This window comes from Penicillium antarcticum (assembly GCF_028974205.1).
Source record: "Penicillium antarcticum strain IBT 31339 chromosome Unknown utg000005l_segment0_segment0, whole genome shotgun sequence".
NCBI lineage: Eukaryota > Fungi > Ascomycota > Eurotiomycetes > Eurotiales > Aspergillaceae > Penicillium > Penicillium antarcticum.
The window spans coordinates 1,508,210-1,532,433 of NW_026695303.1; the positions used below are offsets into that span (position 1 = coordinate 1,508,210).

The 24,224-nt window shown below is 49.6% G+C and overlaps 10 protein-coding genes across 10 annotated transcripts; 5 read left to right on the top strand and 5 right to left on the bottom strand.

Moving 5' to 3' along the window:
- Positions 1-165: 165 nt before the first annotated feature.
- N7508_005223 (uncharacterized protein) lies at positions 166-1,926 on the top strand (the record flags this gene model as incomplete). The annotated part of the gene is made up of 1 exon (XM_058463289.1): positions 166-1,926. The coding sequence occupies one exon, from the start codon at positions 166-168 to the stop codon at positions 1,924-1,926; it is 1,761 nt and encodes a 586-aa protein (XP_058319767.1).
- Positions 1,927-2,880: 954 nt separating this feature from the next.
- Positions 2,881-4,098, top strand: N7508_005224 (protein kinase domain-containing protein; the record flags this gene model as incomplete). Its single annotated transcript, XM_058463290.1, has 1 exon — positions 2,881-4,098. One exon carries the CDS (start codon positions 2,881-2,883, stop codon positions 4,096-4,098), a length of 1,218 nt encoding a protein of 405 aa, XP_058319768.1.
- A 412-nt stretch (positions 4,099-4,510) lies between these two features.
- N7508_005225 (SRPBCC domain-containing protein) lies at positions 4,511-5,212 on the bottom strand (the record flags this gene model as incomplete). Its single annotated transcript, XM_058463291.1, has 1 exon — positions 4,511-5,212. One exon carries the CDS (start codon positions 5,210-5,212, stop codon positions 4,511-4,513), a length of 702 nt encoding a protein of 233 aa, XP_058319769.1.
- Positions 5,213-5,686: 474 nt separating this feature from the next.
- On the top strand, positions 5,687-7,006 carry N7508_005226 (uncharacterized protein; the record flags this gene model as incomplete). The annotated part of the gene is made up of 1 exon (XM_058463292.1): positions 5,687-7,006. The coding sequence occupies one exon, from the start codon at positions 5,687-5,689 to the stop codon at positions 7,004-7,006; it is 1,320 nt and encodes a 439-aa protein (XP_058319770.1).
- A 2,180-nt stretch (positions 7,007-9,186) lies between these two features.
- N7508_005227 (uncharacterized protein) lies at positions 9,187-11,174 on the top strand (the record flags this gene model as incomplete). Its single annotated transcript, XM_058463293.1, has 6 exons — positions 9,187-9,613; positions 9,728-10,064; positions 10,135-10,403; positions 10,461-10,636; positions 10,696-10,978; positions 11,035-11,174. 6 exons carry the CDS (start codon positions 9,187-9,189, stop codon positions 11,172-11,174), a joined length of 1,632 nt encoding a protein of 543 aa, XP_058319771.1.
- A 661-nt stretch (positions 11,175-11,835) lies between these two features.
- Positions 11,836-13,381, bottom strand: N7508_005228 (uncharacterized protein; the record flags this gene model as incomplete). The annotated part of the gene is made up of 6 exons (XM_058463294.1): positions 11,836-12,377; positions 12,434-12,501; positions 12,563-12,945; positions 13,005-13,072; positions 13,133-13,169; positions 13,214-13,381. 6 exons carry the CDS (start codon positions 13,379-13,381, stop codon positions 11,836-11,838), a joined length of 1,266 nt encoding a protein of 421 aa, XP_058319772.1.
- A 1,604-nt stretch (positions 13,382-14,985) lies between these two features.
- Positions 14,986-16,822, bottom strand: N7508_005229 (NADP-dependent isocitrate dehydrogenase; the record flags this gene model as incomplete). Its single annotated transcript, XM_058463295.1, has 4 exons — positions 14,986-15,944; positions 16,001-16,184; positions 16,318-16,353; positions 16,562-16,822. The coding sequence occupies 4 exons, from the start codon at positions 16,820-16,822 to the stop codon at positions 14,986-14,988; spliced, it is 1,440 nt and encodes a 479-aa protein (XP_058319773.1).
- An 819-nt stretch (positions 16,823-17,641) lies between these two features.
- On the bottom strand, positions 17,642-20,870 carry N7508_005230 (C-1-tetrahydrofolate synthase; the record flags this gene model as incomplete). The annotated part of the gene is made up of 5 exons (XM_058463296.1): positions 17,642-17,750; positions 17,806-20,333; positions 20,386-20,423; positions 20,472-20,492; positions 20,558-20,870. 5 exons carry the CDS (start codon positions 20,868-20,870, stop codon positions 17,642-17,644), a joined length of 3,009 nt encoding a protein of 1,002 aa, XP_058319774.1.
- A 424-nt stretch (positions 20,871-21,294) lies between these two features.
- Positions 21,295-22,467, top strand: tif34 (translation initiation factor eIF3 subunit i; the record flags this gene model as incomplete). Its single annotated transcript, XM_058463297.1, has 4 exons — positions 21,295-21,321; positions 21,385-21,891; positions 21,942-22,058; positions 22,108-22,467. 4 exons carry the CDS (start codon positions 21,295-21,297, stop codon positions 22,465-22,467), a joined length of 1,011 nt encoding a protein of 336 aa, XP_058319775.1.
- An 805-nt stretch (positions 22,468-23,272) lies between these two features.
- mbf1 (multiprotein-bridging factor 1) lies at positions 23,273-23,810 on the bottom strand (the record flags this gene model as incomplete). The annotated part of the gene is made up of 2 exons (XM_058463298.1): positions 23,273-23,584; positions 23,655-23,810. 2 exons carry the CDS (start codon positions 23,808-23,810, stop codon positions 23,273-23,275), a joined length of 468 nt encoding a protein of 155 aa, XP_058319776.1.
- Between the last annotated feature and the right edge of the window lie 414 nt (positions 23,811-24,224).

Sequence of the window (24,224 nt, forward strand, 5' to 3'; positions counted from 1 at the left end):
ATCGAGGCTAAGATGGAAGACCGCAGGCAATCCTTTGTCGGAACAAATCCGTGACCAAGCGCGGAAGCAGAAATTCCAGCGTCGAGTCCAAGCTAGGAGTGACATTGTGAATGAATCCTTATGTGGTAAGCCTTTTTTTTCTTTGAAGCTGGTACTGTGCGAAAGATGCTTACAGGGTTCACAGACCAAATTCTTCAGCGTGTTGCGCCCTATCTTCGTCAAAACACACCGGTGGATATCCTTGACCTGTGGCCTGGCAGCGGCCTTTGGTCATCGAAAGTCAATGACTTCCTAAAACCACGTCGTCATGTTCTTATTGAGCCAGATATCGACATCTGGGGGCATTTTCTTCATCCCTTAGCCGAGAGCAAGCCCTCCTACAAGCTCCTTCCTATGGAGATTTATCCAACAAACGGACTGGATAAGGAAAAGGTCGATTGGAAGGCTCTATTGATGGAATACTTTCCAGAGCAAAACCTACCTTCACATGGCTCTGCACGTCTACCGCAAAATGAAACGCTGCTCGTCTTGGCCAACCCACCCCAGGCACTTTCCCAAAAAGACCATATGACACCAGGGCGTTGGTGGATCAAGTTCTTGGAAACATGTCTGCAGAAGCATGAATTACACAGCTACGGGTCTGTCCGCATCATAGCACAACTTCCTCACGCTGAGATTTCGACTATTCTCCCGCGGGCAATCGCGGAGCGTAAGCGCGCTGGATTGCTGACTGAGATTTCGGCCTTGCACTGTGTCGAGCTCGCAAGTCCGGATCTACCTGAGATACAATTTAGTTGGCGAGACTACGACGAAACCCTCGAAAATAGAGACTGCGTCGCCGAAAGAGCCGCGACGAAAGGCGTTGTCACGCCACCAGATCGACAATTACCTCCCCTGGAATGTGTTCCACTAATCCCTCAGATTACGGCCACTGGTCGTACCGCAAAGAGAACAAATATCCATCCCTACACGCCCAGACGACTTCTTGGCCCACACAAGGCTCTCCTGGATGATATCAGAAAAGCAGATCTGGGTTCCAGAGAGAAGGCGGATAAGAGGAAAGAGTTAGCGAAAGCACGAAGCACGGCTATCGGCAAATTGGAGAGAGAAAACACACAGTCTTATTATAGGAAGAGATTCGCTGATCGCCAGCTTGAAATTGACGAACTTACGCGAAAGTTCGCTCGCGCAGCAGCAGATGTCAATGAAACCCCCGAGAGATTGAAAGGCTTGGAAAATGATGTTGTGCATCTGCAATCCATCCAAACCGCTGAAATCTCCGAAATCCACTTCCTGAAAAAGAGGTTTCATGACAAAGTGATCGATGACGCCCGCAGCGTCGCTCTATCCAACAATTTCGACAATTCTATATTGCTTTGGGAGCGACGGCCATTTGAGCCCCTTTATACCCCCTATCAAGATGTTTATCCTCATGATTACCCGCGTGGCATGGTCTACTTTGAAGCACAGCGTAATCCCGCCGTGCTGCAGAAGATAGACGAGATGCCCAACTTGGATGTCACTGAATTTCTCGCCCGCTTCCAGGCCATAAGTGCTCCTTTACACCCCACGGTCGGTATGTCGGTCAGTGACCTGCTTGCCATCCTTCTCCCAGGGCGGAGCATCAATGAACTTGTGCAGCTCATTCCGAGCCTCACAGCCTTTGCCGACCGGCGACTGAAGCCTGGCCATGGGCCTATGGCCTTACCAGATGCTTCTGCGGACCCGGCGTTTAGCTACCAGCCCAACTTGAACTATGACTTGAGTGGGGTCCGGGCACGATTACTTTCCGCCGAGACACTGCTTGAAATTATAGTCGAGTTCCAAAAGACCTCACCTGGGACAACCCTATTGCAGTTCAACCGCATGTTGGGCGGAACGCTGACCTCATTCCAAGCCGGACAAGATAACATTAAACTGCACTAGAAGTGCGCTGTATTATAGCCATGTATTATATATGAACATAGATGTATCAACAATAGAGACCAATCAGGTAACTTTCGCGGACCGGGGTTAGGGCACGAGGCCGAAGGATTGGATGTGAAGACCCTAAGGAATGTACATATGATGTAGGTGATGCGGCCATATAACTTGAATCGTATGTTGATCGGAGTATACTCGTATGTCCTGGAAGTATACAAGTAGATGACTCAATTTCAACCAAATGACTAGATAAGCGATGACAGCCGTTGGGGACGCATGCGGTGGGCCTCGGGATGGCTGCATTTGGAGTCCACTGTGCCATGCAGCAATTAGTACACTTTTAGACCACTAGAAGGGTGAGATACGAGATTACTATACATGAAGTATCTAATTAAGTTACAATCTGTAATCTCACTCTTCCTAACTATCCTATACGAAGTAGGAATCCCCAATCTAGAGAACGGTGGACCCGATCAGCGCGAACCCTTCCGAGAGCCAATTTCCGTTTTCTTTTAGCGTCGACACGGTAGTATTTGATTTCCTATCGTTTCATTTCCTTTTGGTCGAGACCGGGGGCCTTTTCCTTCCTTTTTGCTTTTTTATTTGCTTTCGGCCCCATATGATCCCTCAACACAAAGTGCTTTTTGCGCTTTTTGCGCTTTCGTAGTCTTTTTCTTCTCTTTCGAGTCCTTGACATTCTTTATAGCCCTTCGCCGCCGAGGGAGGCCTTGACTCCGATATATAAGCGTGCAGTGGCTATTCTTACGCCAACAGTTGCCACCCCGTCATAGTCTGCTACCCTAACCGTGGATTGTGAAGTTATCTCTTTGCGAGTGGCGCCGATATCAGAGCTATTTGACTAGAATCCTTGGCCTGTCTCGGGCCTTCCTCCGAGCCCATATAACCCTGGTCTCTGCTCGTCTGAAATTCCCCAGAATCGCTCCCCATTGTCCTTCAATGGCGAATACCCCATTCCAGCTGTCGCTGCAGACTTCTGAGGCGACGCCTCCTGCACAAATCTCCACATCGAGTCTCACGCCGCCCGTAACCCCAATTGCAAAAGAGCGTCACCAAACATCAAGTCCATTTCAGGATATACAACCATCTCAATCCCTCACTGCACCCAAACCAAACGTCACAGCCCCTCTATACTTCACCAACGACCTCGAACTCATCCGCAATGGCGACAATCGCCCCGTCGAATTTGGCCGCGGCGCCTGGAGCATAGTATACAAAGCGCGCTCAACACCAAGTACCCAACAAATCACAAATACCCTCACAAACAACCCATCAACACCCCCAAGCTCCCCAGTCACAACAACCCGCATCCTGGCCGTAAAAGCGCCCGTGCGCCGCGATGCCCGCCCAGTCCTGGAAGCCGAAGCCCTAACTCTAACCCGCCTCACCCTCACAAAGGGCCACGAACCCTACATCGTCCCCTTCCACGGCACACACAGCGACCTAGGCGGTCTAGTCATGACAGCAATCCCACTCGCTCTGTCAACATACATAGAAGACCAAGCCGACATTGCGCGCACGCGCCAACCAGCCACGCCGACAATGTTCGACCCAGTCCAAGGACCAGCCTCGTACAAGGATCTAGCGCGCAAGTTGATCGCAGGCCTCAACTGGTTGCACCAGGTCGCGGGGATGGTGCATGGTGATATCAAACCGCATAATATCCTCCTGCGACTTGTGGACGCAGACGAGAGTGAGATTGAGAGTGGCGCTACCAGCGCATTCCCTTTCGAGCCTTTGTTCGCGGATTTCTCGTCTGCTGTTGATATTCCTGATGATCCTTCTGTCCCACTTGATACGACGCGCGCGTCTATGTCGGCGTTTACGCCGCCGTTCACTGCGCCGGAGATGTTGGCTTCGTTGACGGTGACGACGGGCGATGTTGCACCGACGCCTGCTTCTGATGTTTTTTCATTGGCTGCTACGCTGCTTGCTGCTGCTACTGGGGACTTGTTGTTGTACCCCGGTACCAGTAACATGCAGCGCCTTGCGATGGCGAGGCAGGGACATCAGATTATTGATCTGACTCGTTCTGGCTCGAGTGGGCATCGTGTGCCTAGGAATGGGTTTGTTGAGAAGCTTGTTAAGCCGGCTGTTGTCAAGGATCCTGCTATGCGGATTTCGACCGGTGATTGGATTGAGCTTGCTTCTTCTTGATCTCTTGACAATTCTTGGAGTTTTCTCTTTCGGGTTTTTGACGCTTTTCTTTTGTTTGAGTTTTTCTCTTTTCTTTTGGTCGCATATAGGGTACTGCATTTTTTGATATACCCTGTTAGATGGAGTTTCGGGAGCATGATCATGCTATATGGTGATACAATATTTGCATGGATAGATGTCAGCATTTCATAATATAATACCTATTTAAATCTCGGGATATCTGTCATTTTCGTAAAAGTCAATAATCAAAACAAGTCACAATTCAGTCGAAGTCAACATAATTCCTGGTAGAGTAGCGAGTATCTGGATAAACATGAGTAGCAAGGCCAGGAGCCAAAACAAAGCCTCCACCCTTCTCACAATCTGATTGATGAAATGAATACCACAAAAGCATTGATACAAACCTAAGCCCTCAAGCAGAGGCCACATCACCCGGCATGCGATCACCAGTTTCATCAACAGCGATGTTTTCCCTGCCAGATACATCTCCACCCGCAGCCGGCAACTGAACAAACCGGCATAAATCATCAACCCACAGCTGGAAATTAGCCCTCAACCGCGCCCTATACATAAGCCTTACAACATAACAAAGCCACCCAGTCTGCGCCTCCCAATTCCTCACCTCAGTCCCACCCTCAACAGCCTTCACCTCATGAACCCGCTCCGCCTTCAGCATGGACAGTGAATGCGCGCCCGGCGCATCAGGATCAACGCCCCAAACAATGCGGCCGATCTCGCCCGTCTCCGCGTTCGGTGCTGAGCACTCCGTTACGCGGCCATAGACGTCTGTTGCTGCTTGGGGCTTTTTAGAGGTTGAGGTTGGGTCCATGCGTACGTGAAAGATGAACCGGGTGTCTTTTTGGAGGATTGGGGAGAGGTCGGTGGTTTCATTTGTGGCATTGGAAGGTTGTGAGCGGATGGTCACACGGGGAACGAAGGAGTTCCAGGCTGGCCAAGTTGATGTGTCTGTTAGGCTTTCCCATACTTTGGCTGCTGGGGCGTTGATGAAGGTGGAGCTGCCGATGTGGAGGACTGCGGCTTCTGGGGTTATTGTTGGGGTTGCGCGGGTTGCGTTGCTTGGGTCTTCGAGGGTTGGGCCGTGTGGATTTGTCATTTTGAAGGTTGTGATAGATGTAGGAGTGGAATTGATAGAAAGGGAGAGGAAGTGAGGTGTGGAGTGTAATGTCGTATGTTGCACCCGTGGACCGTGATACTTGTTTGCATCGATTGCAGCGATAAGGGCTTATCGCGAACTATACAAGCTTCATTTGTTCATAGTTCATCTTTGAGAGTCTGTAGCAGTATTCTCAAGGTAAATTGTTTAGTTTTAACTGGCTGAATATCAATAATCCAAGATTCAATAATGTAGTTTTGTATATCTCTATACTCAATGCTTCATATCACCAGCGTTCCTTCCATGACATGCAGCTTCCCACTCGCAACGCAACCCAATACTTTTCTTCATCCCTTCATCTTTTCTCTTCTCTTTTTCTCCTCCATCTGCATACACTCTTTCCACCGTCATTTATTATTTCAATCCTCATTTCATTCTTTCTTTTCAAGTTGATCAGTCTCTTCAGTTTTCAACATGCAATACGCTCCTCAGTATCAGATGCGCTATGCATCTCCTCCACCCCCGGAACAACCTCCTGCACAATCCGCAGTTCACACTCGATTCTGTATTCTCCGACCAGAAGGCCACTGGTCACCACTCATCCCGCTTGACGAGCTTCCTTCCTGGCTACAAATTTGCAACTGGACTCCCGACATGCACATGAGTCTGTATCCAGTGTCCATGAGTTTCATTCCCCGGGAAGGAGAGTACGACGTGACCTGCAACCACTGCCTCCTTGGTGTTGATCCCCAACACAAGAGCGTTTCAGAGCGTGGACCATCTTCCGCCTCCAGTCGTGCCGCTCGTGTCAAAAATTTCCCTGTGCAGTGCTATTCACCTCCGAAGATGCAACCCGAGCCTCGCACCATGGCTACTGAATTCGGTCTGACATATGGCATATTGGGACAGCCTCCATTCCATTCTATGCTGCAGTCTCCTCTTGTTGGGATGTGTTTGGTCGACATGCATGCTCAGGAAGAGGAACTTGCGGTGGTTTCGGACGGAATCCCACCACGGATGGGTGCTGAGAACTCTGTCCCATCTGGGAGCTCTGACCAAACCAGTGCAGGTGTGGGATTATCCCCTGCTCTTCATGCTGGTCCGGACAATAGTGGTGACCCTTCTCTTTCCGCTGGTTCATCTAGAAATGTTCCGCAAAAGCCCAGGCCTGATATCCTAAAGCGTCACTCGCGACCAACCTCTGGACATGATGATCAATGGATTGGCACTCCTCGGCGTGTTCTCTCATTGCGAGGTGATGGTCCCGCATCTGCGCATTCTGCTGCGGCTATGGCTGCGGCTTTGGCTAAGCATATGCAGAGACGGCGATCAAGACGGATTTCCCGCACCAGCAGTCTTCATCGGAGCGCCATCAGCCTCCATCAGAGTGCCATCAGTCTTCAACGAAGCGTTAGCAGTCTTCATCGGAGAACTACTACAGGTGCAGGTACTGTGGTATCTGGGGTTCAAACCACCGACGCCTACACTCCCAAACCTCGCATCTCCAAGGTCCCTTCGATGCGGGTGAAAGTGAAGTCCAAAGCTCGTCACAAGGTCCGAATGCATCGTCAGGTAGCGGAAGACCAAAGAGCCCCGATCTCTCTAGCCATCTCTCCCAAGCCATTGAGCGTTGTGGAGGTCCCGAAGCCAAAGCCAGAGCAGCCAAATGCCGCAACCAAGAGACGGGATCGCCGTGAACGGTTGATGCGCAGAAGAAACCACACTGATCGAGGCAGCCGATACTGGCACATGATGAAGATCCCAAATTGGCAGACCGGTGTCTTAAAGTGTTGATCAAGGTTGGGTTTGTTGTACAATGATGCTGAATTTTGTTGTTTGTTTTGTTGATCGCTTACTTACATTGCTTCTTGCGTTTGGGTCAAGGATTTGATTGTTGTCCTTCCTTTGCTTCTCTTTTGGGGAGTTCTTTTTACGCATTGTTTTCCTGTGCTTGCCGGATCAGCAGGCATTTGTCGTTCCTTTTTTTCCCTTTCTTGTTGATACTCGGTTTCAGCTTCAGCGGGCGCTGGTTTTTTTTTTTGAATGACTCTAGTGTCTCTATCTGCTGGCCTTTCGTTCTGCAGACAAGGGTTGCTGTTTTGTTTTCTTTTGTCGCTGGTTTCGACATTCTGGTATTCATAAACTCATTTGTTCTCAGCTGGGCTCCGGTCAATAGACCTGTCATTCATTCACCTTTGTTATGCGTTCGATTTGCTTTTTTATCGGGACTGGTATATAGCTCGCACGACTGTGCATCACACTCTTTACGTGAATTCTTTTAGATATTTAAACAGGAATCAAAAGGATTTCTTGGTTATGAATTGCTATTACCTAGCAAAATGGATAGACGGTGTTTGTCTACAAACTGCTCTTGCCCAAGTTCACCGAGAAATAAACGACCCTTATATCCTGCTGCTGTTATCAATGAACGCTGAGTTTCCAAACATCTAGATCCTTATCTTCATCTTACACGCAGCACAGATCCACCAAGTAGCCGTATAGCCGATTTGGGCTCAATGGAACTCCGCAACCCCCGCACGTCTTATCCTCGCATGCAAATTCCCCTATCGGATAGCCGGTGCCGATAGTCCCGCTCAGGAAACAGGTCAAATGCAAAAATTGGTTGTGAAGCCTGTTTGATACAGCATGTCACCCGAAATAAGTAGAAACAGAGAAAACAAAGACCGGAAAATCAGCATTCTCTAAAGTCTGTTCACCACAAATCATCTTTCGTAAATACATAACTCCCACTGACTTGTATTTACTTCTATTTGTCAATTTAATCCATAGAGTAATTATTTAGTTTGGCCATTGTGTAAAATGAGAAACGGCGCCATGACTGAACAATTGTTACGAAACGGGGAAAACAAGTCCTGGCTATAATCCCTTCCGCAGCCGTACCAGATATCTACTGGCTCAGTGGTCTAGTCGTATGATTCCCGCTTCGGAGCACCGAAGCTTCAGATGATCACATCTTGATTGCGGGAGGTCCCGGGTTCAAATCCCGGCTGAGCCCCATATATTTTTTTTTCTTTTTGAATTCTATTCAGTGTATACTTTTTGCAACTACCACGATATGTTTTTTTTTTACGCATCTGAGAATGATACAGCTTATAATTAGGCTCCAAGTATTAAGAATCAATCTAGCTTGACGCTGTTGACATATTTATAACTTACAAGTTATAGTTGGAGATTGTCCTTCTGACAAGCACCACAAGATCGAATTATATATATTCTTTCAAGCCGTGTCGAGACATTGATTTGGTGATTTAGTCATGCTCGCAGGCTTGATCTTGATTTCATACAAGGGAGAGAGAAACCGTCCCAACTGCGCATAAGCCCTGGTGGTTGTTCGATATGAGGCACTTGGCGTGATTCCTCGTCTGCTTCTTTGGCTACAAGAAGCTTGGGCTCTCTTAGGAGTAAGTAGCGTTTTGCTTGCCCAGGCGGATAAACCTCTTTCAAGATTCAATAACCAAAAGGTTCTAAGTATACCGGGTAGGTCGATGAAAAGCATTAGCTGACCAAGCGATATCCTCGTACCTAGTGCTGACCCATCGACCATAAACTAACCCTAGTCATATGTAATATTTTTAGAACTTTGATATGACTATAAAGACGACAAGTTACATCTGGTCCGACATAGTCTAACAGCGCCTACATATCCCAGCTATATTCCTTCACTTCTTATCTCACTGATACTATCGCGCAGATCCCTGCCATATCAAGATTCTACACGTACCTGGCCATGTCCAAAGCGATATCGTGAAATGCGACTGGCGGAACTGGCTAGTTCCCTCGGTATCAGAAGAGGGGGAAGAGGAGAACGATTGGCGCAGTAACCGACGAGATTACCTTCTTGTCCCGGGACTGGATCTAGATAGGGCCCTGTTGCAACCTTACATATAACCTATACTTACCCTTCCCTTCAACATCTAACATTCCTCCTCATATCTTCTGAACACCTCTTAAGCATGGTTACGTACCAGGAAAGGTCAACCCAAAAGCGTGCCGATCAACACTCTTTGATCCCACCCGAGTGGCGCTTGAACCCGATCCCCTCAGTTGAATCTACCCCAAATGCTCTAGCTTATCTCCGCACGATTCTCGCAGCGGAGGAGCTGGCCCTTACAGAAGAACTTGATGTCTCTGTTCTTCTGCGCAAACTTTCGTCTGGGGAGCTCTCTTCGCTAGATCTCACCCGGGCATTTTCTAAACGCGCCGCACTGGCCCACCAACTAACAGCATGTTGCACCGAGATCTTCTTCGAAGAGGCATTCGCCACCGCCAAAGAAATGGATGATCACCTCGCGAAAACGGGCAAGACTATTGGGCCTCTGCACGGCCTACCGGTTTCTATTAAAGATCTGTTTTCTGTAAAGGGTGTTGATACTTCAATCGGTACATTACGTTTCCTTGCCACTCTCATCCCACCACTATAACGACAACTGAAATTATTACCAAAACCACAGCCAACCAAACAACCAAATTTAACTAACAAATGCAAAAATACAGGCTGGGTCGGACTAACGAACAACCCCGAAAAGGCCGATAAATCAGTCGCAAGGACCCTCCGCCGCCTAGGCGCAGTCCTATACGTGAAAACCAATCTGCCACAATCAATGATGATGTCTGACTCTTACAACCACGTCTTCGGGCAGTGTGTCAACCCCTTCAACCGGGCTTTGATTTCTGGCGGGAGTTCCGGTGGCGAGGGGACGCTTGTCGCGGCTCGCGGTAGCATTCTCGGTATTGGGACTGATCTTGGTGGTTCGATTCGTATCCCTGCTGCGCTTTGTGGGCTGTTTGGTTTGTCTCCCAGCCCTGGAAGACATCCTTATGAACGAGGAAAGTAAGTTGTTTCTTGTTTTTTTTTTTTTGTGGGTATGTTGGATGCTTGGCTGACCCTACTTTCTGTATAGTCCTGGGCAAGATATTGTTCGTTCCGTTGCTGGACCTATGGCTTGTAGCTTGGCTACCATTGAGCGGTATATGGAGGCTTTGCCGATTGTGTCGCCTTGGGAGGTTGACCAGCATGTTGCTCCTGTTCCTTGGAGGGAGCATTTGGCTTCGGGTGGAAGGAGACTTAAGCTTGGTTTTTTGATTGATGATGGAGTTGTGAAAGTTCAGCCGCCAGTTGCTCGAGCTATGAGAGAGGTTATTAAGGCTTTAAACACAGCTGGCCATGATGGTATGTTTCTTTGAGAACCATAAAGACTTTGGCAAAGTATTGACGATAAGAATCTAGTCTTTGAATGGGATGCTTCCTCACACGGCTACGCATATACCCTCTGGGCGAAAGCCATCTTCTCAGATGGCGGAGAAGGCTGTCGAAGAAAGATCGAGTTAACGGGCGAACCACTTATTGAAGGAATGCTCGTTGGAAAGCCGGAGGATACATTGACCACTACCGAGACACACCAGGTGAATATCCAACCGCCATCTATATCTCTTTTTAATCTTCTTTTTGACACTTCACGTAGCTCCACGCAGACAAGTACAATTACGAAACGGAATACCTTGAAAAATGGATATCCTCCGGTGTCGATGCCATTATCATGCCCAATACACCATGGGTAGGCTACAAGCCCTGGACATGGGTCAAGTCTAGTGCGTACGTGGGATACACTAGTATCTGGAATTTCCTGGGCTATGCCGCATTGGCAGTTCCTATCACCACTGTTTCGAGAGAGAAGGATGTTCCTGATCAGGACTGGCTGAACCATGTTCCCAGGAATGAGAGTGATAAGTTTAATAAGAAACAATGTAAGTGTATTGAGTCTTCGGTTTGGTTGGGGGGCATTTTGCTGACATTTAAAAAGATGATATCGACTTAATTGAGGGTATGCCTGTTGGTGTACAGGTTGTTGGTGGACGGTTTGGGGAGGAGAAGTGTGTTGCCGTCGCGAAGGCGATTGAAGAAGCTATACAGGGTAAGGTGGTTTCTCGAGCAAACCTTTGAGCTGAATTGGAACTATTGTTGATTACCAGCATACGATATTCCATTATGGGCTACAAAGGCATTCATTTCACACTTCTCACGGTTTCTTTCCATTTCTCCTGATCTGTATTACAGGATCTAATTAGCTTGTAATGAACACATCATGGAGGTGTATAGATCCATACGCTGGAATCTTCTCTAATTCTCACAGCTCGATCAACCCCTCCAAACCCATAATTTCATGCACTACTTTCACCCTATTAATCATATGTTTCAAACGCCTTTCTTAATATATCAAAGCGTGTCCAGAGGGTAGGATCTCCCAAGGGATATTCTTCCAACATGACAATTTGCAAGGGCAGCTGTGCGGCATCTGTAGTAATTTTAAATAGCTCTATGGGATTGCCCAGAGCTCGCATGAGCAATATACAGCTATCAGATTATTACCAGTCAAAATGAGGATAGGGAGGATAGCATCGGAATGTCTTGTTACTATCCTAAGATGGAGACATAAGAACTAATGTTGGCATGACCTTTGCGATCACGGTATGATATATAAAGTGCTGGAGACGATAAAAACATCAATATCATTAACATCATGAAAATCATCGCTACATATCATGTATCATGCACCATCCCAATGCAACAGAATATAGTATATACAACTCCTTCCCAACCGATATCAAATGGGAGCATTCATCCTCTCCTTATAATCAGGAAATTCGAAATCGCCCAAATCCCACTCAATACTAGGCACGCCACGCGCACTGTGACTATCAAGCGTCCCCATCTCCAAATCCCTTTCCCGCTCTCTAGGCGACCCACTCCTCAAAATAGGCGTATGAGCCTCCTCAGAGCGCATCCTCAACTCCCTCACAACACGAATACCAGCTTCATTCTCGCAGTCTTCGTCATTGGTATTGACTTTTGAGATACTAGCCGAGTAACCGGCCGGGCCGGGCATGAAGAGTTCGTTGAACCAGACACCGCCATCTGGGCTGTGGTTTGAGCCGTAGTGAGAGTATATTGAGGGTTTTCGCGAGACTGTTAGTTGGGTTGTGTGGGAGTGGGTGGCTTTTGAGCCTGGGGAGGAGTGGAGGGGTTGAGGGAGGAAGAAGAAGGAGAAGACTCGTGAGAGGAGGGGGTGGAGGGGTGGGAGGCAGGCGCAAATAATTGAGATGTTTGCTTCAAGGGAGGACCAGATTGCGGCTTGGGCGTTTGTCTCTGGTGAATTGTTAGTATGTGGGTTTTGTGTGCATGGGTGATTTGTTGCTACATACTCGTGAAATCTTTCCTGTTCACCATGATGGCTAATTGAGAAAGACGGGCTGAGCTGGTAGCGATGACACTACAAGAAACCAATCGTCAGTTTCACCACCAAGTCAAAACAGGCATCGAGATGAACTTACATTATTCCAAGCCCGAAAACAGCAACAACACCATACTTCTGCCGCCTGGGCATCTGCAACTTCCAAAGCAAGGGCATAGGAAGAATAAGGATGACAACATCGGTAGCAATCTGAATACCAGCATTCGTAAACCAAACCGCACCCGTAGGCAGACAATGATTTTCCCGAACTTCTGGTGATATATGCCAGAAATAATGGATGGGATTGCAGAAGATGAACCCACTCAATGTCATCCATAGCCCTGCAATGACCAGGATACCCATTGTGATATAGGAAGCGAGGAGGAAGGGGCGTGGGCGAAAGAGACGGACGAAGAGCCATAGAGCGGATATTTTAGCGAAGATCAGGGTGAGATTGTAGAATGGGATCGAGAGCCAGAGGAACTATTTGATTTCTTTGTTAGTGGGTTGGTTTTGAATATTGGGGTTGATGGGTGTCTTACGTGAAGTTGACTTTGGATGTAGTGGGAGGAGAGGGATGATTCTGGTGTTCCGAGGCCATAATGGCGTTCTATAGAAGGTGGATGTTAGATGGGAGTAGACCTGTGAGGTTTTGGAGTAGATCACTTACCGACGAGGACGAAGGCGTAGAATGCAAAATCGATGAGCTGGGGTACATAGATGTTAGTATGGAAGATCATTCGCAAGTTACATCTCGCCTTTGGAGTAACGAATGCATTCTAATACATACCAATGCACAAGAAATAAATAGATCATCCAAGCCAGGAGCCCTGAGCAGCCAGAACCTCGTTCCCAATCTCAAAACGACACAAATGGTCGCAAGGGCCGTAAAGATAGTCGATACGATCAGAACATCCATTCGATCGAAAGCATAAGCGATAGACGACACCCAATAAGAGTCAAAGAGGAGAGACAAAAGGCAGAAAGACAAGTAGGATGTGGCCAGTCCATCGGATAGAAAGATAGGTTTGTGAAAGTGGTGATATTAAAAGAAATCACCCTGACTCGATCATATTTAGATATACAAGGAAAAGGCAAGGAACCAGGCGAGAAGTGAAGAAGCCCAAAGTATATAAAGAACTTAGGACGCACAATTGCCTTCAGTCGGAAAACCCTAAGTATGAAGTACCTGGGTTACACAGAAGTCAGGCTATTCTGCAGTGTATCTTCAGTGCGTCTGGCCCTGCAGAGAATAATCCAAGAAACCCCCGAGCATTTGCCTCGAAGATCCCCCATCATTGACCTCCGCATCCGGACATCGGACATGACCGCGTCAAGGACTGACAGTCTGGACTACAATTGTGGAATATCATTGGTCGACCAGATAACCTAGTGGAGACCCGTCGCCGTATCTGTAATCCACTTCTGAATCGCATCCGAGCAAGATATTCGTTGGACATTCGAGCAGCGAATCGCTGTGTCCAATGGCTTGACCTTGGAGCCTATAAGATCGGGTGGGGTGATCTGCAAAACCCCGGTCCAGGGTGACTTTTTAGGATTGTGGAAACTCTGTATAGGCTGTAGATTGCTTCTCGTTGGTGGGTTTTGGAATATTTGGGGTTCGGCTTGGCCGATTAGAGGAGTGTCAGGTATATCGGCTAAATGGCCTTTTAGTGTTGGTTGCGAGTCAGGTGTGGCGTTCGTTGACGTTTGGGTTGTTGTTTGGTTGGATATCATTTCCCTGGGGTATGCCTTTGTCCGTGGTTGGATCCTCTGGTATCTGTGCCTCTTTGCTAGAGGGGATTCCCTGTGGATATGTGGTGAGGTACCGTGGATGAAATGTGGTCTGGTAATTGGGTGTAGTTGAGAGTTGAGAATGTAGACCAGGAAGGTGCAGAAAAGACTACACGTGCCCGGATTTTCCGAGGCGGTATGTGATTGGAATACTTCAAGGGATCTAGAGCCACGCCACATCATGTCGATGGATATATCATCAAGGGACCTGGTTAAGCATATAGATAAAGTTTGCTTGGAAGCATCAGGCTAAAACGATTTCTGCCGGCGGTCCATAGAGAACTAGGCACTGAATATTGCCTAATTTATATGTGGCATACCTCGATAGATTGGTAGGGACCTGAGTATTTAGTGTTGCCTGAAGTGCCATTGGTAGAATGCAAATAGTCTCTGTGGGTTTCTACCATTATATATCTAATGATTTTGCCATACTTCAGCCGTTCTTTTGGACCTCGTATTTTGCCTAATTTCGATACATTTTATGAAAATAGCCTTGCGTAACGAGGGTATATTTAAAAGCGGTATATAAGACGGGGGAACACCAAAAGGATAACGGGTTGACCTTATAGTGGCATACTGATAGACTACAGTGTAATGGGATAGAAAAATGTACAGAACGATTATACTGCAAGACTGTACAATAACCAATCAATAACCAAACAGTCGTCTTCGTTCCGCTAATGGGAGTCTAAAGCGGAAAATCATAAAATTTTAAAGGAATGAGGCAATCTATAGACGAGCCTTCAGGTTGGCCTTGAGCCTCCGCTCAACGGCAGCCATGTACTCGCCGGTAGTAACCCAAGCCTCACGGTCCTTACGGCCGCAAGCAAGAGCCAGATCCTTGGTCATGATAGCCTCGTCGTTAACGACGTCGGTACAGGCCTTCTCGAGCTCCTCGGCGAAGGCGACAACGTCGGGGGTGTTGTCGAGCTTGCCACGCTGGACGAGACCGCGGGTCCAGGCGAAGATGGAGGCAATGGGGTTGGTGGAGGTCTCGCGGCCCTTCTGGTGCTCGCGGTAGTGACGGGTGACGGTGCCGTGGGCGGCCTCGGACTCGAAGGCCTCGCCGGTGGGGGTGGCCAGCGTGGAGGTCATCAGGCCGAGGGAGCCGAAGCCCTGGGCGACGATGTCGGACTGGACATCACCGTCGTAGTTCTTCAGGGCCATGACGAAGCCACCCTCGGACTTGATCATCTGGGCGACCATGTCGTCAATCAGACGATGCTCGTACCAGATGCCCTTGGCGTCGAAGTCCTTCTTGTAGTCCTTATGGAAGATTTCCTCGAAGATGTCCTTGAAGCGGCCATCGTACTTCTTGAGGATGGTGTTCTTGGTGCTCATGTACAGGGGGAGACCCTTCATAAGGGCCATCTGGAAGGAGGAGTGGGCGAAGCCAGCGATGGACTCATCGGTGTTGTACTGGCACTGGGTGACACCGCCACCCTGGAAGTCGTAGACCTGGACACGCTCGGGCTCGCCACCGACGGGGGTGTAGACGAGCTCAAGCTTACCGGGGCCGGGGATGACACGGTCCTGGGCACGGTACTGGTCACCGAAGGCGTGACGGCCAATGACAATGGGCTTGGTCCAGCCAGGGACCAGGCGGGGAATACGGGGAATAACAATGGGCTCACGGAACACAGTACCGCCGAGGATGTTACGGATAGTGCCGTTGGGAGAGAGCCACACTATTTAAGGTTAGCTTTCAGATGTTGCACAAACGGATATAATTTTATGGGCTTACTCTTCTTCAGCTTGAACTCCTCAACACGGGCTTCATCGGGGGTGATAGTGGCACACTTGACTCCAACACCGTACTTCTTGATGGCCTCGGCGGCCTCAACAGTGACCTTGTCATCGGTCTGGTCACGGTACTCAATACCAAGATCGTAGTACTTAAGGTCAATATCGAGGTAGGGAAGAATCAACTATCATCCCGTTAGTATCAAGTCTATAACCAGGCCGAGGCGTAATATGATGTATCAACTGCATCAACAGCATGCACCTTGCTGCAGCGAGGCGGCGATCATGCATAACTAGCTCGGGGGGAGACGAGCGTACCTTTTCTCTGATTTCCTTCCAGATGATGCGGGTCATCTGAACCCATGAAGATGATGCGGTTAGCACATGCTAATGAGACACAATTGGAGTTGTGCATCCTTCTCGGCGGGTTTACACATGAATGACATAGTATGCCCCGTGTTTCCCCGCGTTTTGGAGACGAAAATGCGGCAGCCGAAGCACATGGAAATGCAGGCTTGTGGAACAACCCGGAGAGTTTAAGCTATAAAAGGGCAGTCCATACCTCATCACCATCCAGTTCCACCACCGGGTTCTTAACCTTGATCTTGGTCTCGGAAGCCATAGTGCGAATTTGAGCGAAGTTCAGAGGGATCGGGCCGGACCAGCGGGGAGATACAACAGCGCGAGTAGTGCGGGAGAATGAGGTTGAGAGGGATCGAGTAGAAGTTGAGAAAGAGGAAGAGAGAAGAGAAGAAGAGAGAGGGGCAGAGAGAGGGGTGAGGGAGCGGCGAGCGAATGCGGAACTTGATCGGAGAGCGTTCATCGTGTCTTGTTCGGAAGTCAGCGCGAATGTACCGCAAGTCGGCCACTCAATGCCCGCGGGTTACAACCGAGGGAATGAGGTTCGGCAGAAAGGAAAGTGTGGAGTCAAGGGGTATTCCCCCGGAGAAACGAAGAGCAGAGCAACTCCGGGATTCGGGGGGGACGGAAGAGGTCGGAACAATAGACAGCGAAGGCAAATGGGGAGGGAGAATTACCGAATAGTTGGGGGAAAATGGAGAGATGGGGGAGAGAAGAGGAAAAAGCCTTGTCCGGTACAATGGAGAGTTGTTTGATGTTCCCTTTATGAACCGCAGAGAAGCGCCGAAGCCGGATGTCACGAGATATTGATGACGGAGAGAGCTTCACTTCTCAGTGGATTTGCCTTTTTCTTTAAATCTCCTTGACAAGTCTCCTGACTCATCGGCCTATTCCTATCTCAGGTTAAAATTCTCTTAAAGCTCCATCCGACCCGCTGCCATGAGCAAACGCTGTGGGAGGCCGTTCCCGGAGCTCGGAGCAGAGCTCCGCGGCCGCTCACCGGCTCCTCATTCGCCCCGGGAAATCAGGAACCGAATTGTACGATCTATATATGCAGGGACAATAGAGGAAAATAGAGCAAATAGAGCAAACAGAGCAATTGAATTACTTGAATGTTGAATATATGAAACTGAAGGTATGGATATTCCCCGGACTGAGCCTGGTGTTGAAATTCTCCGTCTAACCTCCAAAGCAGACGCCTATTATCCTATATGTTGAAATCGATCCAAACCTTTTGAATCCGGTATATACAAGCTCTCTCTTAATTCATTCCAATCTCACTCTAGAACATCCCGTCGATGTCACCAGTCTCGGTGTCAATGTCCACATTAAGGTAGCCTGGGGCAGTGGGCAATCCGGGGATGGTCTGGATGTCAGCGGCCAAAGCGTAGCTATAATTTCCTGTTAGCGTCAATTACATAAAGTAAAAACCAGAGGTGATCTTACAGGTACCCAGCTCCCACGGCCAATCTGACATCCCGGATGGGCACAGTGAAGCCCGTGGGGGCACCCTTGAGGGCTGGGTCGTGACTGAGTGAGTACTGAGTCTTGGCGATACAGATCGGCAGGTTAGAGAATCCTTGCTTGGTGTAGACATCGACCTTCTTTTGGGCAAGCTCGCTGAACTCGACCTTGTCAGCACCGTACATGGCCTGACCAATGCGCTCGATGCGCTCCTGGATGCTACCATCCAGGTTATAGAGAAGCTTGAAGTCCTTTTCCTTGGAGCTGGCAGTCATGACAGCCTTGGCCAAGTCAACAGCACCAGCTCCACCCTCAGCCCAGTGGTTGGCAGGGACGGCATCCTCTGCACCCGCAGCGATGGACTCCTCCTTGATGACGGCGATTTCAGCCTCGGTGTCGGTCTCGAATCGGTTGATTGCAACGACGACAGGAATGCCGTACTGCTTAGCATTGGCAATGTGCTTGCGGAGGTTAACGCAACCCTTGCGGAGAACGTCTACGTTCTCGGTGCGGTACACCTCGTCGAGGGGAGCACCGGGCTTAATCTCGGGGCCACCACCGTGCACCTTCAGTGCACGGACCGTAGCCACAATGACGACTGTGTCCGGGGACAGACCAGACGAGCGGCACTTGATGTTAAAGAAGCGCTCACCACCCATGGTGAAGTCAAAGCCTGCCTCGGTGACAACAAAGCCGGTCTTGGCTTCGTGGTCTTCGTCGGGCTCGGTACCGGCCAGCTTGAGAGCAAGCTTGTCGGCAATGGCAGAGCTGGCGCCAATACTGATGTTGGCGAAAGGACCAGCATGCACCATGACAGGGGTGCCCTCCAAACTCTGCATGAGGTTGGGCTTGATGGAATCCTTCATCAAGGCAGCGAGGGCACCACCGGCACCAATGTCGTCGCAAGTGACGGGGTCGCCGCTCCTTGAGGTGGCAACGACCATACGGCCAAGACGCTCGCGCATATCCTCCAGATCGTTGCTCAGAGCGAGGATAGCCATACACTCACTGGCGACGGAGATATCGAAGCCGGTCTCGCGAGACAGGCCCTTCTCAGTGGGAGCTTGGCCAACAGTGATACCACGCAGGTGACGGTCGTTGACATCGAGCACACGACGCCAAGTGATGGTCTCCGGGTCAATATCAAGACGGGCAAAGCGACCAATCTCCTCCTCGGTAAGATCATCAGGGTTAGTCTTCTCAATACCAAGCTTCTTCAGGCGGCGGAACATGATGGGCTTGAACTCGCGCTTGCCCTTATTGGTAGGAACAAGACGCTTGTACAGAGGACCGTTCTTCTGAGTGGACTCGTGGAACATGCGAGTCTCGATGGCCGCAGCCAAGAGGTTGTTGGCAGCGGTAATAGCGTGAATGTCACCTGTCAAGTGCAAGTTGAACTCGTCCATGGGAATGACCTGACTGTAACCTCCACCGGCAGCACCGCCCTTGATACCAAAGGTAGGACCCTGGCTAGGCTGGCGAACGTTGGCAAAGGAAATGCGGTTCAGGTGGGCGCCGAGCGCTTGGGTAAGACCCAATGTGGTGGTAGACTTACCCTCACCAAGAGGGGTGGGGGTGATACCGCAAACCAAGATGTATCTTCCATTGCGGCGGTGAGCAAGTCGCTCCATGACACCGAGGCTAATCTTAGCCTTGGTGTGGCCGTAAGGCTCCAACTCGTGGTTAGCAATGCCGACTTCCGACGCAACCTGGGTAATGGGCTTGGGGTATTGTGCCCGGGAGATAGCAATGTCGGAGGGGACCGGGTTTTGGATGCGGATGGGAAGGGGAGTGACATGTCGGTCTTTTTGCTTCTCAAAGTAGCCCTTGGCGGCATGGACGACGTTCTTAAGCAGCATGGCCACGGTCATAGGGCCAACACCACCGGGGACAGGAGTGATCTGCGAGGCCACTTCGGCAGCAGTCTCGAACTCGACATCACCGACCAGTCGCTCACCAGACTTCTTGGTTGCATCAGGCTTGTAGTTGATACCGACATCAATGACCACAGCACCGGGCTTCAACCAGTCTCCCTTGACCATCTCAGTCTGGCCGATGGCGGCCACAACGATGTCGGCATTCTTCACGAGGCGGGGAATGTCGGGGGTCTTCGAGTGACAGATAGTGACAGTGGCATCGGCGTTCTTCAACAGATAGCTGACAGGGCTGCCGACAATGTCACTGCGTCCAAGGACAACAGCCTCCTTGCCTGCGGGGTCCACGCCGCTAGCCTTGAGCAGCTCCATGACCGCCAGAGGGGTGCATGGGGTGAACAATGGGCGACCACCACGCTTGGCGAGCTCTCCAATGTTGATTGCGCCAAATCCATCGACATCCTTCTCATCGGCAACAGTCGAGGTAATCGCATGCTCGGACATGTGACTGGGGAGGGGCAATTGAACGAGAATACCGTGGACGGCGGGGTCATTGTTGGCCTTGGTGATCTCCTGGATGAGCTCCAGCTCGGTGCTCGACTCGGGGACATTGATCAATGTACAGATAATGTTGGCCTAGGTACAGTCAGATAATTGCCCAGGCGTGTGATAGGATATGGAGAAGTACCTCTTGAGCAGCCTTCAGCTTCATGCGCACATAGGTGCCTAAGTAATATTAGTTCTATCCCAGAATAGTGTATAGATCAAACCCACTAGAATCGGATCGGTTTCCGACTGTATAGAGCCAAATTGGTCAGCCTTTTTGTTCTCCTTTCACACTCACGGTGGGAACTGCTTACCCTGGAAGATGATGAGGTTGGGCTTGAACCGAGGGTTCGTCACCTGAAGGTGCTCAATCTCAGCCTTCAAGCCCTGGCGAATGCCCTTCGCGATGGCAGTGCCATCGATCTTGGCGCCAGTCATTGCAGACCCGGAAAAGGTGCGGAATGGGGAGACGGGTCTGACGGAAGAAAAACCGACGTTCAAAGGAGAAGTCAACCGCAAAGAAAACCCTCTGTATGGTGAGGAGATGTAGGAAAGAGAAGAGAAGAAACGTAAAGGGCCATAGACTTGGAGATAAAAACCACGGCGGGGTAGGGTGGGGAGGAGCATGAATTATTGCTTCTTTGGGAGGGGAACCCCCGTGGTTATCGTGCGAGAAAAGGGTGAGCTTCACGTCACATGTACATGTACTTCACATGTCCTCAATTGAGTCCTTATTCGCCTGTTTCCTTTTACAGTTAATGTTTCCTTTTGTCTTCTGTACTTCGTAATTAACTTCTCATGCGGAGAGACGGGGAAAAATCGGAGACTTCTCCTTGTTTCTGCCTCAGGCCACAATGCCATAGTTAGGGCAGCAGCGGGCGGTGAGCAGCGTAAATATTCTCGGGCCGACAATTTCCCGGATTGAACACACTCGGATGAAATTCACCAGTCAAAGAACGAGTGATAACCCCCCCAAGCCACTCCGCCTTCCTCACGTCTGAGTCGACTCAGATTTTTCGATCTTTATCTTTGACTCGTCGCATCCGTCAATATGCGTCCTATTTTGCTTTCCGGCCATGTGCGTGGACTCCCCCGAACTCACTGCTGGATCCACAAAGAAACTAATCGGAGCCTATAACAGGAACGGTCCTTGACCCAGATCAAGTTCAACAGCGATGGCGATCTCCTTTTCTCCGTCTCCAAGGATAAGATTGTGTGCGCATGGTGGTCCGCCAACGGCGAGCGTCTCGGTACATACAACGGTCACCAGGGTGCCGTCTGGACTGTCGATGTCAGCCCCAACACCACTCTTCTTGCTACCGGATCCGCAGACAACACCGTGCGCCTATGGAACGTCAAGTCTGGCGAGTGTGTGAAGGTGTGGGATTTCCCGACAGCCGTGAAGCGTGTGCAGTTCTCGCCCGATGGAAGCAGACTTTTGGCAGTGACGGAAAAGCGTATGGGTTTCCTCGGTACAATCGCCGTCCTCGATATCAACTACGGCGAAAACTTCAACGACCAGGCCGACGAGCCTAGCTTGCGCATTACCTGCACAGAGTCCAAGGCCACCGTTGCGGGGTGGAGTTTCCTGTCCAAGTACATCATTGCGGGGCACGAGGATGGCAGTGTCAGCCAGTACGACCCTAAGGTATGGCTTATCGATGGATTGAGGGGCATACAAAGCTAATAAAGCTCTAGACCGGTGACCAGATCGAGAACATCCAGGCCCACGAGTTCGACCACCAGATCAACGACCTCCAGTTCTCCCCGGACCGCACCAGCTTCATCACCGCCTCCAAAGACAAGTCCGCCAAGGTAGGATCATTCGCAGTCCCACACCGATTCTCTTGCTAACAGTATGCAGCTTATGTCCTCTCGCAACCTCGCCATCCTCAAGACCTACACCTCCGACACTCCTCTCAACACTGCCAGCGTTACACCAAAGAAGGAATACGTGATTCTCGGTGGTGGTCAGGCCGCCATGGATGTCACCACCACCTCTGCCCGCCAGGGTAAATTCGAGGCCCGCTTCTACCACAAGATCTTCGAAGACGAGATCGGCCGTGTCCGTGGCCACTTCGGTCCCCTCAACACCATTGACGTCCACCCCGCCGGTACCGCATACGCCTCCGGTGGTGAGGACGGATACGTCCGTGTCCACCACTTCGATAAGTCCTATTTCGACTTCATGTACGAGGTCGAACGCGAGCAGATGCGGAAGTAAAAGGAGACGTGAATGGTGAAAGTTATCGAATCGTCATGCGTCGTGTGTGTATGTGTTTACGAGGCGAAAAGACTTGGGATAGATCCCCCCGGGTCCCGCATACGGGATGGGATGATGACCTTCTGGGACACGATTTTCTCATTTCATTGATTCCATGATCAATCGGAGTTGGTACCTTCTGTTATTGTCTTTGTTTAATAAAAAGATGACATGGTTCATGTTGAGCTCCTATGTCTGTTCTATTTGCAGGGATGTTTATCCCGAGCAGAAGAGATAAAATTAGTAAATAGACAATTCAAGCTTTGCAAATCTTCAATATGTATCCAACCGAGTAGTTAGGATGTTGATTCCATGCATCAGATTCAAGTTATCCACGAGATATGATTTTGAGTCATGAGTATCTAGTCCTGGACCAGATATACATCTGTACCAAACTCATAGTACTACAGAAACTTACAAATTTTCCACATCAAGTGCGAAAAAGAACCCAAAAGTAGAAAACATTTTGATCATAACCAGATTGTGAGGTATCTCATTTATACAAGTTTTTTTCCCATGATATCTTCTCTAGACCCGTTTCCATGCAAGGCCAGCGCTAATCCGACCAGCAGAAATGAAACCCGTAAGAAAAAAAAAAAACGTGAAAAAAGTGACAACTCATGAGAATGTGAGACATAAGTCATTGAGCGCAAAAAAAAGCAATGCAAAAAGTAGACCATAAAATTGTATCCCGGTCTCGTATCCCGGTCTTATTCATTCCAGAACAGAAGAAACAGAAAGAAACGTGGCGGGTGAGATTCACCATCTATTTCTTCTTCTTGGGGAACTTCTCAGCACCAATGTCGGAACCACGGAGCTTAATGTTCAGCACGCGCTCCATGGCACCGAGAACCTTCTGGTCGGGGGTACCGGTGCCACGCTCGAAGTCCTGGATGATGGTCGGGGTGGTGTTGCACTTGGTGGCGAGTTCCTTCTGGGTCATCTTGTAGCCCTCCTCGGTGCGGCGCCTCTTGATGGCGTCAGCGACGGCGGTGCCGACGGTCTTGGGCTTGATGATGTCGTCGCTGCGGTCGACCTTGGTGAGGTGCTGGCCTTCGGGAACGCCTGCCTTGCTACCCTGTAAATTTGGTTAGTATGTTTCTTGGAGTTTGGATTTTCTTTTGTTTGAGGGTGGTTATTTCACGTACGGCGTTCGGAGTGTTGTACTTCTTATCGGTGGTGAAGTTGCCGGAGCGCTGGGCGGCGTTAATGGCTGACTTGCCCTTGACGACAGTCTCGCGGGGGGCAGCGCCAGCTCCGCGGAACTTGCTGCCAATCTTGGTGGTACTCTCCCAGTCAGACATTTTGTGATTATTTGGTATGTGGTAGGAAAGGGTGTTGAGTAACGTGGTTGGAAGTGAAAGAGGATGACGTTGATCGTGTGAGTGTAAAGAGAGAAATGCAATTTATATCGATGACACAGAAGCTTCTCGAGGGAGGGGAGTTGGCCCTAGTCCCCTTTGGGATTAGCGTAGTTTGCGGCTGTGATCTCTCGTCTTTTTTTGTGGCCATTTTTTTAATATTTGTGATCAATGGCTTTTAAGTTGCGGATGGGTCTTTGCTGATTATAGTACATTATGTTTTTCAATAGGATCATGTCCTTGGAATTATCAATGCGTTGATTATAAGCAGAGGTATGACGATGGGTTCGTTATACCTGGCAATCCCCCACCATGTCGATTGCCACAGCCACACTTCATGCAGTCTCTTTCATAGAT